The 14,615-nt window shown below is 41.8% G+C and overlaps 1 protein-coding gene across 1 annotated transcript in view; it reads left to right on the top strand.

The window, feature by feature from the left end:
• LOC126198593 (apoptosis-inducing factor 1, mitochondrial) overlaps positions 1–14,615 on the top strand; it is a 127,032-nt gene that overhangs the window by 50,718 nt on the left and 61,699 nt on the right. The window contains exons 5-7 of the mRNA XM_049935042.1: positions 1,239–1,545; positions 1,634–1,822; positions 1,895–2,091. Of these exons, the coding sequence (XP_049790999.1) occupies positions 1,239–1,545; positions 1,634–1,822; positions 1,895–2,091 (693 nt within the window). The remainder of the gene's footprint in view (positions 1–1,238; positions 1,546–1,633; positions 1,823–1,894; positions 2,092–14,615) is intronic.

The raw sequence follows: 14,615 nt of genomic DNA on the forward strand, positions 1-14,615 counted from the left end.
TTCATAGTTTCTTGCTTATCTCTTGCACTAGTGCCTCACGAGTCAGTGTCACGTCATTGCTCGTGCAACGTCGATATTGTATTGAGTACTTTGGCGTACCAGGAAATCTTGAGCCTGTTGGAACGCAAGTATCACCTTCCAACATTCTTCAAAATACATCTGCACGTGACCTCAGTAGCCAAAGCTTCATATATAAATATGACTGCTATAAATGTAAGACTGACCCTTTGTACTCCACTGAACAACATAAAATGTTGACCTCAATAGCAATAGTTTAATCTGCGAATATAAGATGAGTGTGTATTTTTTGAATGACGAATTTGGGGGAAAAAACCTCATCTTATACTCGGGTAAATTCAGTAGGTATGCCACTGGCCCCTATGTAGACTTTCGCTGTTTCCTGCAGAAACATATACTGTTGCTGAATATTTGTCCAATTTTAAAGTCAGTTAAATTTTGACACTAAATGGGTATTGACAAACTGTAGTAGATGGTCATAATAAGCCAAAGTATGTGGTATGTCTGCTCATAATTCTCCCTCCCCATATTAATCCTCTTTCTCAGCCAAACTGGTGTCACTGTTCCCCCTCTAACCCTCCAGAATTCTTAAAAGGTCACATGAATTCAATTGCCAACACTTCAAAGCTTCACCTTTAAATGTAAAGTGATCCCTATACTGATTTGTTACACAATGTAAAAACGTTGACCTCTGCTGCAGCAGTTTTATCTCCAGATGTAGGATGACTGTATTTTTTAAATGATGAAGTTTGAGAAAAAACCTTGTCTTATGATGGGGCAAATGTGGTATTTAGTGTGGCTGTGTTTGCTTCATTCATTCAGTAGTAGATACATGCTTACTTGTTGCAATTTCTATTGCTGTCACTAGGGTGATACATTCCTTTATAACAACAAAATACCGCAGTACATCTGAAGTATTGCATGCAGATGTCAAATTACAACAGAAGTTATTAACACAGATGGCATTATATGTGAATTGTTTCCTAACAACACAATTAACTTCAGTATACACCTTTCTGCTGTCGACATCATATTATCTGAAAAATAATTGTTCATGGTTTCTGGAAATGGATGCACTAAAGTTCGGACTTTTGACTTCTATTCTCTCTTTGTATAAAAATATCTTTGATTGCAGTGTAAATAATTGTAACTTTTCGCTTTTGTTGAACCATTAAGATAACCATAAAATTAATACTTTAAGTTTAGTTGGTTTTTTACAGGTGCTTATAGTTTCAAATGAGAGTTGTTATCCTTACATGAGACCTCCATTATCAAAGGAACTGTGGTTTAATGAAGATGATGAAGCTTCCAAAAAGCTACTTTTCAAGCAGTGGAATGGTACAGAGAGAAGTCTTTTTTATGAACCAGAAGACTTTTATGTTGATTGCAAATGTTTAATGGAACAGGCCAATGGAGGTGTTGCTGTAGCACGAGGTTGGAATGTTAAAAAGGTAGATGTTACTGAGAAAATAGCATATCTTGAAGATGGACATGAAATTAGGTTTAAGAAGTGCCTTATAGCTACTGGTGAGTAGAAAATAATCTTCTTTTTACATACTATACAATTTTATTTTAGGTAGTCTTATTGCATTTCATAGATTTTTTGTTATTGCAGGAGCCAGCCCAAAAAACTTGCCAGTCTTTGAGAAAGCAAATGATCTGATTCAAGAAAAAGTTACATTATTTAGGGATGTTTATGATTTTGAAGAACTCCATGCAGTAGTTCATAAAGGTGTTAAAAATATTGCAGTTATTGGTGGTGGATTTCTCGGAACTGAACTAGCGTGTGCTCTAGCTCGCCATGGTATGTTGTTGTAACAAATTATATTGACTAGTTTCATTATAAGTGCCAACATTTTATAGTTATTTTTTCCAGGCTGCAAGGAAGGTGTGAAGGTGCAGCAGATATTTCCAGAAAGTGGTACTTTGGGAAAAATTTTACCTGAATATTTAAGTCAGTGGACCATGAACAAAGTGAAAGCAGAAGGAGTGAATGTGATTCCAAATGCTGAAGTCAAAGAAGTTGACGCGGACAAGGGGCAAGTTGTGTTAAAACTCAGCAATGGACAGTCGGTTAGTTTCAAGATTGTTTGTGTAAAGTGAAACATGTGTATAGGGCTTTGTCAAAACATTGAGACAAAGCACTGATTAAGGAAATGCTACACATAATTTGATTACTGGTCCGTTGATGGTCTTCAACAGAGAGTGAAAGTTATATACAATTTTTAGTAATTTTGTAAATTTTGGTTGGTACTGTGTGCACTATTACTTTGAACATTTGTAGTTGGCTAAGACTTATAATATCTGCAGTCTCTCTCTCTCTCTCTCTCTCTCTCTCTCTCTCTCTCTCTCTCTCTCTCACACACACACACACACACACACACACACACACACACACACACACACACACCTTGCTTGATGGTATTTTGATGCGTAGTTTTCATTTCCTGAGAAAGCTTTGTCTGTCATTTGTCCGAAGTGGAGCATTTATGTGGTATTTACAGCTCAAAAGTGGCAGTGTGTTCATGTGTGTTACTAATATGTTTCTATACCTTGACATGCTCTGTCGCGAAGGGGTGGAAATGTGACTAATGCAGTAGCTATATGACTTACAGGTATTGTACAAGTATAATTTCAAAAGTCCTGCACACGGCACATGTGCAACCATTATGGTAGCATGATCAAGTTGAAATTCATGTTAGGTGTGAGAGACTTGGTGTCATGAGTAATTCAGTTTTAAAATGGAAGCTGAAACCCAGTCAGGTCAGATTACACATTGTGGCTAGCATTCATATATCAAAATCAAATCCCTACATGGAAAGAATCAAATGGAAATTTACAGCACTTCAGGAGTCTGGGAATAGTGTAGTGTGTCTAAAGCACAGTATCACAGAGACCTGTTAGTTTCCATGAAGATCGGGTAAACACTGTGGACAATCCAAGAAGTGGAAGGCCATCAGTTGCAACAGACTACACATCCTAATTTTATCATTAATGGCAGTTTGAGAGAAGATTGACAAAAAGCTTGCTAGGAAATTGCATGTGAGGCTGTAAAGTCTGTCACTCCAGTTTACAGTATCATAACTGAAGTTGTTGCCAGATGTCCCCCAACCTGGCTCACTTCTCTTAGGTGAGTATGTGCATGGCTGCCACAGGGTCCCAGCCTTTGCAGCACTACTTCCTCTTTCTGTGCTGCAAACCTGAACCTGCCTGGACTTGGTTAACAGTGTTGTTACTTGATTTCCAGTTTCACTGCTGGTGCTGTCTTCACATTCCATTAACAATTTATGATCCCCATTATTGGGCGTGACCTGCTGTCTTTCCCAAATTTTATAGGAGTGAGTGTCGTTCAGGGAAGGTCACCTACTGTGGTGTATGCTCTGTCCCTGTGCCCTTCCACCGTGGCTCCCTTTTCTTTCCTTTTGTTGTGCATCCAAACCCCAGCACGGTAGCCATCCCAACGTGGTGGGTGGGAGGTGGGAGGATGGGGGTGGGGGGGGGGGGGGAAAGGAGGAGGGAAAGTGTCAAGTAACTGCATGGTGGTAGCTGGGGCCCTGTGGCAGCCATACACATGCTCACTGAAGAGCAGTGAGCCACTGTGGGGGACATCTGGCAGCAACTTCAGTTATGATAATGTAAACTGGAGTTTCAGCCCCCTTACCGTGCGGGGATCACACTGTTGGTGCCTGCGCTGCACACTCCCCAAGTATGCTGTAGAGCATGTGCCCATCATGACTGGGGCATGGGGACTCCAAGAAACAGATTACTGGCCAAGTAGCTGTGGCTATGGTGCCCATGAGGAGAACCTCCATTCGGAGTAGGGGGCACCATGGCAGATAGTTCGCATATGAAGCGACTTAAACTTTCTCCTGCTGGTGGTCACATGGCCCCAGAAGTCTCTTCGTATGGAAAGGACGTGTATGATGCAACAAAGAACGATCCCAACGTGTTACCTTCATTGGCTATACCGTTGGAGGCACACAGGACTAGATAAGGAGCAAAATCCTCATCCCCAAATTCCTGCTCTTGATGGGGACACCTTTTTGGCCACAAAAACCTTTATTTTTTTGTGAACACATTGATAAAAAATAGTGGGAAGTTGCAGCCATATTTAAGGTGAAGAGTGGTTTCCTCCAGGCCAAGCGCTGCTCTCTTGTGAAAAGTTGGGTGACATACCTAGGACTGTCTGTCCCCGCAGGAGTCACAGTATGGTCCAGGGCTTTATCTTTCCCTGTGGTCTTCTTTTGCAGTCTGATGAGCTGTGGCCCAACTTACAGCGACAGAGTGTGCACTTCGTCCATCGTGTCCATAGGGAATCAAGGTAAAATGGAGTTGCTAGTCGGGCATTCGTCATGGCTTTCGAGGGTGATACATCACCTGGGAAGGTCAAGGTGATGGCCTACCGGTGTGACGTGAGACCCTATGTTCCTTCTCCTAAGAGAAGCTTCAATTGTATGAAGTGAGAAGCTTCAGTTGTCTGAACTTTGAAGTTTGGATGTGTGTCTTCCCGGTCCATTGCCTCCCATCTGCAGGGATTGTGGACGTCCTCTGACGCAAATGTTCCATGTGCTGCCCCTTCCACGTGTGTAAACTGCGGCGATCTCCACTCTCCATGCTCTCCAGATTGCTCCATTTTTAAGCATGAAAGGAAAATAAGACTAAAAGACCCCAGACAAGTCCCCATACAAAGAGGCCAGAAAAAAGTTTGAGCATCTTAATCGCATAGAAATTACTCAGTCTTGCACTACAGTCACAACATTCTCACCTTCTCTAGCAATGGTGCTCTCCTCTGTTGCACTTCTTACAGTGAACTCTGAGTTGTCTGATAATACATGCCTCTCCAGGTAGTTAAGGCCGCACATCAGGCCATTGACTCCCACTTGCCGGCGACATCGGTCCCCATCCCCCAGCTGGAGATACCTCATATTCCTGCAACTTCTCTAGCTGGAAAGAGGTTCCTTGGGACTCTTCCTAGCATGGTTCCAGCTGGTCCACAGCCAGACACCAACCAGTGACTGAAGGAATGACAGCCTGCTTACCATTGGACTCTTGTTCTTCCCCTGTCCCTGAAACCAGTTTGGGAAACCTCAGTCCTTGTCTTCTGAGGAGGAAGAGGACCAAAAAAAGTTGTCTAAGACACAAAGGAAACTCTGGTGGTCCCCATGCCACTGGACCCTGCATGTACTCCTTTGCCCAAGATGGAAATCCATGTGGCTCCTAAGGAACCAGATGTCCCCAGGCAATTTGCCGCAGAGCCTATGTCATTATATCCCCTGGTGTCTGTTGGTGGCAGCACATGACTGTGGTTCATAATTTGTCCCCACCTCCAGTCGCTTCATGCCCCCAGAATATTTAGACAGTCTGACCCTCCAGTGGAATTGTAATGGATTTTTCCACCACCTGGCTGAGCTATGGCAGCTTTTAAGTACTTTGCATTCTGTATTGCCATGCAGGAAATGTGGTGTCCAGCAAATCAGACCCCTGCCCTTCAAGGCTGCTGAGGTTATTTTTAAGAATTGTACCAACTATGAGAGAGTATCATGCAGAGTTTGCACATGTGTGTGAACTCTGTATATAGTTAACTTGTGCCTCTTGATACCCCCTTGGAGGCTGTGGCTGTTCGGGTAAGGGCACATCAGGATTTTACCAACTGTAATGTTTGTCTTCCTCCTCATGATGTTTTGTCCCAGGATGTATGTCTGCATTACTCTCTCAGCTCCCTCAACCTTTCCTACTGTTGGGCACTTCAATGCCCATAACTCTTTGCATGGAGGTACAATGAACACTGGCCACAGTAAAGAAACATCTATACTAGCACAGCTCAATCTTCGCCTCTTCGTCTGGTGCCACCACACTTATTCGGCCACTGATCTCTCTTTTGCAGCTCTGGTCTTCTACCATCTATCCACTGGAGGGTCCACGATGATCTGTACGGTGTGACCAGTTCCTGATCTTCCTGCCTCTCCCTCAGCATTGCTCCCCTATACGCCCACCCAGATGGTTTCTCTGTAATGCTGACTGGGATGAATTCACCTCTGCTGTCGTCCTTAGCCCCCCCCCCCCCCCCCCGCCCCTGCAAGATAGTATCAATGTGGCCAATCAGCATAGGATGGCAGCCATTCTTTAGGCAGCCACCCAAAACTTCTCATCTCCCTGGGGAAACAGTACCCTGCTGGACCCCCAAAGATCGCTGCTGCCATTGGAGATCATGGGTGGGCTCTCCAACACCATAAACGGCATCTTTCACTGGAGTACCTCATTGCCTTTAAACAGCTCTGTAGCCATGTTCAGTACCTCACAAAATGGTATGTTTCCATCATTGGATCATATACCTCTCCATCACACTTACGGGCAAAGGTCAGATACTTCTGTAGCTTCCAGTTCCTTGCAGATATTTCAAATATTTCCTTTGATGGTGCCGTTTATACTGATCCAGAAGTGCCATTCATCCAGACACTGTCACCGAACATTTTGCTGAGCATTATGATTGCATATCTGTGTCGTTTCGATTCATTAAAAAGTGGGGGAGCAAATGCGCTTGTCTTCTACTATCCGCCACCTGGTGCCATATAATGCTCTCTCTCTCTGTTCAGTGAGTGGGAACTCTTCAGTGCCCTAGTCCACTGTCCTGACGGCGCCAGAGCCAGACCGCATCCACAATCAGATGCTGAAACATCTCGTAGAGGATTGTCAGTGTCACATCCTTGCCCTCTTTAATCGAATATGCAACGAAGGTGAGTTCCTATCACGGTGGCGAGAAAGCGCTATAGTTCCGGTACTGAAACTGGGTAAGAACCGCGTGAAGATTGGCAGTTATTGCTCAGTCAGGCTTACCAACATTCTCTGTAAGTTGCTTGAACACATGGTGAGCAAGCGGCTGTGTTGGCTCTTTGAGTCTTGGGGCCTTTTGGCAGCCCGCTGCTAGAGTCCACCATCTAAATGGCCTTTGCATGTTGTCAGCACCTCATTGCTGTCTCTTTCGATCTACAGAAGGCTTATTTAGGGCATGACATGGGATCACCACATCCTTACTACATTACATGATTGTTGTCTGGGGTCCACTCCTGATTTCTGCCAAGAACTTCGTGTCTTACTGCACATTCGTTATTCAAGTGGGTACTTCACTAAGTACCCCCCTCCCTTTCCCAAGAGAGTGGAGCCCTGCAGGACTCTGTACTGAGTGTCCCCCTCGTTTTAGTTGTCATCAGTAGCCTAATGGCAGTTGTGAGGTCTTTGATATCACGCTCTGAATATGCTGACAATTTTTTGCTTTTATTATTGCTCTAGTATGAGTGTTGCTGAGCGTTGCCTGCATGGCGCCATACAAAAGGGGCAGTCATGGGCTCTCACCCATGGCTTTCAGTTTTCAGCTGCCAAGACTTGTCATGCACTTCTGTTGCCCTTGTACTGCCCACCCACACCCAGAGCTTTACCTGGACAATCAATTATTTCTTGTAGTTGAGATGCACTGCTTTTTGGGACTGATCTTAGATTCCCAACTGATGTCACTTCCTCATCTTTGCCAACTTAAGTGAAAGTGCTGGTGACACTTCAATACACTTCACTTTACTGGACCCTGTTGTAATTTTGGGGTCCGACTCGTCACAGAAGCCTTCCGAACTGATCCCCTTGAACAGCCTACCAGTCAAGGCTGGAGTTCCTTCATTACCTATCAGTTGCCAATAACAGCTGCTGAATCACACTATATGCATCCGTAACTTCCCAGAACATCCCAAACTACTGTGTCCTTTTCCCTGTAAGGGAACTCCACCTTGCAAAATGGCGGCCCAGAACTGGGTTTACATCTGCTGAATGCTTGCTGTGTGTGTGTTCGGAACTGCAACTTCCTTCACTGTCACCTTTGGTTAGGGAGACATCGCATCTGCCCCCATGGCTTGTGCCCTGACCCTGGATTTGGCCATAAGTCTCCTTTGGTCCAAAAGATTCCATAGCCCTACAATTTTTTACCGCCTGTGCTTGACTGACTTTGAGACATATCCTGGTTCGGGATTGTTATTCACAGAGGTTCAACAGTCGAGAGACGAACAGGCTTTGCATACACACATGTATGGTGCAGTGAACTCCACTCTTTGCCAAACGGATGCAGTGTCTTCATTGCTGAATTAATGGCCATTAAATTAGCACTTGGCTACATTCATTCTTGCACTGGTAAGAGTATCCTAATCTATAGTGACTCCTTAGCAGCCTTCAGGCTATAGACCAGTGCTGGTCTCCTCACTCACTGATTACGGGCATCTGGGATTGTGTCTCTGACCTCCATCAAGCTGCACTGCCAGCTGGTTTCATTTGGACTCCTGATCATGATGGGACTTTGGGAAATGAAATAGCTGACCGATTGGCCAAGCTGGCCATCAGGATGCCGCTTCTAGAAATGGGAGTCCCAGAACCAGACCTTCGGTCATTTATATGCCATTGATTGCTGGATGTCTGGAACTCAGAATGGTCTGCTCTGATCTCCCCATACAAACTGAGGACTATTAAGGAGACCATGACCCCATGGCAGTCTTCCTTGTGTGCTTCTTGCCGGGGATTCACCGTCTTTTGTCGATTCCACATTGGCCACACTTAGCTGACCTGTAGTCACATTCTCCGACATGAGGATCTTCCTCATTCCCGATGCGGAGCCCACCTGATGGTGGCCCAATTACTCATAGACTGCCCTAATTTGGCTGCTTTGAGGTGGCATCTGAATCTTCGTGACAAGCTACCTTTGGTGCTAGCAGATGACGCCAAGGTGGCTGATGGGTGTTATGTTTTGCCTGCGAAGGTGGTTTCCACTCATCCGTGTAAGGAAGGACTTTTTTGACTTGTTGACTGCCTGAGGGGTTGTCGGGCATCGCCCCCCCCCCCCCCCCCCCCCCACACACACACACACAGAGACAGACATTTTCATTCTCAGGTGTCCCTTATCAGCCCTTGTTTTTGGTGCAGCCTGGTCACCTTTTAATTTTCTTTATTCTTTTTCATTTCTTGGTTTAATGCCTTTTCTTGACTGATCTTTTAATGACTTGTCTCTGCTTTCTTCTTTCCTTAGCTTTTATCCCTCTTTTTTTTTTTCTTGTCTTAGTTACACTTAGGCTTTCTAGGATTTGTCTTTCACCTCCTTCATTCTTCGGCCGCTCCTTGTTTGCTGCTTAACGGATGAAGGGACTGATGACCTTGCAGTTTAGTCCCTTTCACTCCCAACCAACCAACCAACCAACCAACCAACGAGCTGCAAGATGGTTTCTGTATGATCTGTGTGGAGAGCAGAAAGCAGGTTGCAAAAGAATTGCTTCAGTGTTACCGAACATGAGGAGGAACAGTTTATGAAAAGGATTTTTGCATTTGATGAAACCTGGATGTGAGATTTTAAGCGCTAACTGAATCTCGTTTATCCCAGTGGAAAGCATTTTGATAAAATTAATGAAGTTTCCAGTGAGGTGACTTAAGTAATCAGACAACTCAACAATGAAGGTGTCCTGTCTGGATTAACGAAGTTTCCAAAATGTTGGGAAGCTGTCATAAGCATAAAATAAAAAATGGGAGTGATTTTGCTGTTTCCTTGCTGATATGTGTAAGTGTCAGAATGAATCGTACACTATGATCTAGATCAAAGTAAACCATTGTTTGCAAGTAGTGCTCTCAAGTTTGTTTTAAAGTGAGTAGCTCAATAGACTTAATTTTCACACTTGTTATTTTCAAATGATGTGACTTACAGCATAGCTGCCACATACAGAGCAAAGAGAATGAATGCAGGCACATGCCTTGTTTAAGGCAGTTACATGGAGATGTCACTAGAAAAAGACTCGAAGATCATACCGCTGTGGGGGGCTTTGATCAGTCTTAAGAAAATCTGTAGGGCAGGTGAAGTGCGGCTTAGGCACAGTGTTAGACACAGAAACAATCAGCAGATATTCAGTATTTGACAATACTAATTTGTCAGATTTTTAATATACTGAAACGTTTCTCACACCATCAATAATATCGTTACTGTCGTCTGGCATCAGCTAGCAATATGTCGTAAGAAGGTTAAGAATGATCTCAAACACACAAAAGAATTGGTATGCCCTAATTTTCTTGGCAATAGCTAGCAAGAAACAATAAACAACAAGAAAGAGGAAAAGGGTCCAAGTTTGCTGAAAATAATGACTTGTCGCATGTTATTTTACTAACTGAAATTGAAACTAGAGACCCGAAAGTGTTTCGTAAGAGTCCTCTGTTTATATTAAAACTTCCTAATGCTGATGTGCTCTGAAATAAAGAAGCAAAATAAGAGAGAGAATTGCAGTTGATGAGAGATCAAGAGAACAGAATTTTCAGGTGGTCTGGGTCCTAAAGCCGGTTCTGTCTTGGCTTATCATACTTGGTAGTATGTCTTGTTATACATTTCTCAGGATTTTTGTGGTTCTTTTCGTAGTAGTAGTGGTGGTAGTAGTAGTAGTAGTAGTAGTAGTAGTAGTAGTAGTAGTAGCAGTTGTTGTTGTTGTTGTTGTTTTGCCGGGTACAGCAATCTTGATGGGTCGCTTTTATAGAAAAGATTTTGCTATTGCTTCGCTTTGTAATTGCTCTGCTCTGCTCTTATTTAGACATTCACGAGATACACAACCTGGCCCCAAGCAACACAGTTCATTATTATATATTGTTTTAATAGTTGTTAATATGCACTGGGTGTGACGTGTTGCTAATGCACTGTTCATTCACCCATTATATAATGGTCTGAGTCTATTATTTAAGATGGCCTGCATTGAGATTCAGTTAAATAATTTCATTCTTTTCCTAACAAGCACGACCCATAAATATGATTTAATAATAATCAGGAAAAGTTACAGCTAGCTCATGTAACATTTCACCAGAGATTTTATTATCTGTGTTGTATTGAAGTTTAAAGTTGACATAAAACTGTCACAGTTAAATGTTTTTGTGGTTAATAGCAAACTGTTTGCACTAAAAAATTCTGATCAAAATTTAGACTCACAGCCTATTTAGTTGAAAGTCAATTCTTAATGAATTCTCAGTTAATAAACAGTTAATTAATATTTCTCTCTCTCTCTCTCTCTCTCTCTCTCTCTCTCTCTCTCTCTCTCTCTCCCTCCCCCCCCCTCCCCACACATTTTCACCTTCGAGAAATAATTATTTTGTGGGATGAAATCGGTGCTGACTTGGAACAGGGATGTCTCTGGTTAAAGAATAGTTTGTAGAATTTTCAGTATGTTCTTCCCCCAGTGCAGATAAAAAACTTATTACTGCAGCCTCAATTAAACCAACAGAAATAAAGTTGGTGACCCATTCACATCAAGAGTGAGCAGTAACTGTAACAAGTGAGAAAAAGAAGTCGGCTAACAATGTCGTGCAGTAGCTTACATAGACCGAAACAGTCTACGAAATAACATTCTTTTGTCCCTTTACTTAGTACTCTTGGAGATTAATTTGTATTTAAATAATATTAATATTTATTTTATTACTGAAAAAGTAATAAAGGCAGATTAAAATACAGCGGCTACAATTGATGAAAATGTGAGATTGGCTTCAGTCCCCAGCCTTAGTGCAATCATTCAGTGAAATCATTCCGCATTTGGTCGTTAAAAATATTATTTATTGCGACTGCAATTTCGGCACACGTTCGTTGTCAAACGTTGTGTGGTGTTGCAACACAGTCTAAAACATTCAGTTGTGACATGCTAGAACATAGTCTCCAGCAGTCTGACACCAAATACAAGTTGCGGTATACATCTACCTGCTGTTTTGCACATAACGGATTAGGAGAAACTGAGATTTATGGTGACAGGCAGGTCAGTGGAGTGCTTGAAGTTTAGTGATGTATTATCAGCAAACACAATTAGAAAGTTGTTACGGAAACCTCTGTGAAGCGGGTGTCTGCCATGGGAGAATGTGTTCGGAATTTCAACTAAAAAAAAATACGATGAGACTGACATGTATTTACCAGACCTCTTAGTAGTCATTGCATATATATTACATACTTTCTGAAGTAGAAGTGTTTTTCTACACGGCTGTGTAGTTCAACAAGCAAGTATTAAATTTTCATATCAGTGAAGAAAGCAGTGCCACAGTGAATCCTATGTTGACTGTCCTGAAGAAGCACATTGAGTGACTGTCCCTTCATTGACATTATTTTATTTCTGTTCTAAGACTACTTGAGAAATTGAATCTGATGTATGATAGGTAAGAAAATGAGCTGAAAACATAAACAGCGCACACTAATGCCACGTGGCTGGTTCATGAAGCCCTGTCAACATATCTGCAGAGAATATTGCCAAACTGTCAATACTGAACTTCAAACTCTCATCACATTTTGAAAGCATTGAGAATGTTTTGGGACCATTAGTACTGCCACTATATTTCTTATATTGATAGTTCATCAATGTGTGTCCCCGGACAGTCGTATTGACAGAATAACAATTGAACGTGTGAGAGCCTCTTAAGAATGAAGGCGCACATTATTATCTGCATTTCTCTTGCTGCCGTCAGATCCAGAACAATATGCACTGTAATTTATGGAGGCACGAAGGCTACACAGATATTCAGTGTGTGTTTTCTCAGAAACAGTCAAAAGCCTATTTGTTAAAATTGTAGCAAAGATTTTTCTTGTTGTGTAGAACAGATATATGCTGCATTTCCTGTGGTTACTGCAGTCACTTAAAAAACAACTGGTGTCTATCATGGCAGTTCATGTGTCAGTTGGTACAGTTTGAGTTCCCTTGTTAAATGGATCAGGGCAATGGTTTTGGTCTTCTAAGGATGATTCTCCACTTCGTATGAGGTCTAAAGTGACATTGTTTGAGACTTACCATTACATTACTGATATTCTGCAAAAAAAATAAATAAATTAATTAATTAACATTGCATCTATTCTAAACTTATACCATTTATTCATTGTCTACATATTAATAATACAAGGAGAAATGAAATACACAAATTGTTTATGTAAATTCTTATCTTCACTTCCATCTTTGCTTACAATTTTAGCCAGCCTATGGTATCACTAGGGTGGCACCCAATAAAGCAGCTGCAGTTGCTGCAAGTGAAACCAGCAGTAATGAAATTTTGAAGTCTTGGCCGTCACAAATACTTAGCTGCTTGTAACGAATATGTTGCGATTCCTGAGACTGTGGTTATGGGTGTGGTGGGACCGGAGAACACAGCTATTTTTTCTGAATATATAGTCTATTTTGCACGTATATTGAAGTGTAATTGTGACAATATTCCTTTGTTTTTTGCTTCTGAACATACTGTCTGCCTTCTCATCTCTCATTGGCTATGGAGAATCAGCAGCTGATACACTTTCACTCCCATTAGGCCTCATGGTGATTGTTGACTACATTGCTGAATGAAACATGTAAACACGCCACTCGCCCCTATATAGACTCTTTCCATCTCCTGCAGAAGTTTATGGCTATAATGAGTATAGGTCCAATTCTTGGCCAGTTCAGTTCATACTGCAAATGGATTCAGGCAAATTGCAGTAGATGTTCATAAAAAGTCAATATATTTCCACAGTGGGCAGCATGATAAAATTTGTGTTCTGCTCACAACTCCCCTCCCTCCCCCCCCCCCCCCCCCCCTCCCTGCCTACACATTCTTCTTAGTGCTCAACCAGCCTGGTACCACTGCTGTGCTTCCAACCCTACCGAATTTTTCGAAAAAATCTGTGCATGAACCCATCTGTAAATGTAAGACAACCCTTGTATCAATGACTCACACAATTTAATAATGTTGACCTCAACAAAAAAGTTCAGTTTGTAAATGTAAGGTGACCTTGTCTTTTGCGAATGATGAATGTGGGAAAAATCTTGTCTTCTAATGGGGTGAATACAGTAACGTATTTACACCTGCATAAAAACTCTGTGTCTTTTGTATCATGTAAAACCTGCACTCCAGGTTGCCGCACTTTTTCCCCCAATAGTTATTTGATTTCCCTTACTTCATGTTTGAGCTTGTGGGAACATATCTGCGTACCTGCTCATTAGAGGTTATGTTGTGAATGAGTGGTAGTTCAGCATTGCTGAGTATTAAAGTTTTGTTATTGTGTTAATTATGTCAGTATTGTTTTTACCTTTTCATAAACAAAAGTGTGTTTAACTTGTATCTTCCATTAGTAATTTGGAATATTTTTCTTATTGGGCAGCAAATTATAATGTAAAATGAAAATAATTCATTTGTCACTTCCATATAGAACATGACTGGAAATGTGTGTAATGGAACATCAATTTAAACCCTGCCACTGACACTGAAAGCTGCATCATTATTTTTTTTAGAAGTGATACAGTAATTGAATGATAAAATATTCCTAATTTTCCTTTCCAAAGGAATGCTTGTTTTTCATATTGATTTCTATTTCAGAATGTGCATTGTAAAGAATCAGACCACTAACTTTCCTAATGTCAGCAGCCTCAAAGTAGGGCAATTTTTTTGAGTGTAACCTACTATAGAATTTTGGAATGATAGTAATTGAGATCTGTGTACATTGGTTTATCTGTAGAGCAGCATGCAATTCTCATTTCACTTAGTGTATATTGGTGTCCTTTGAGAAGCTTCAGAGGATTGTTTTTATGCCATTGTGGTTTGAGGTATCTCTG

Source organism: Schistocerca nitens, chromosome 8 (assembly GCF_023898315.1).
Source record: "Schistocerca nitens isolate TAMUIC-IGC-003100 chromosome 8, iqSchNite1.1, whole genome shotgun sequence".
In the NCBI taxonomy this organism is placed as follows: domain Eukaryota; kingdom Metazoa; phylum Arthropoda; class Insecta; order Orthoptera; family Acrididae; genus Schistocerca; species Schistocerca nitens.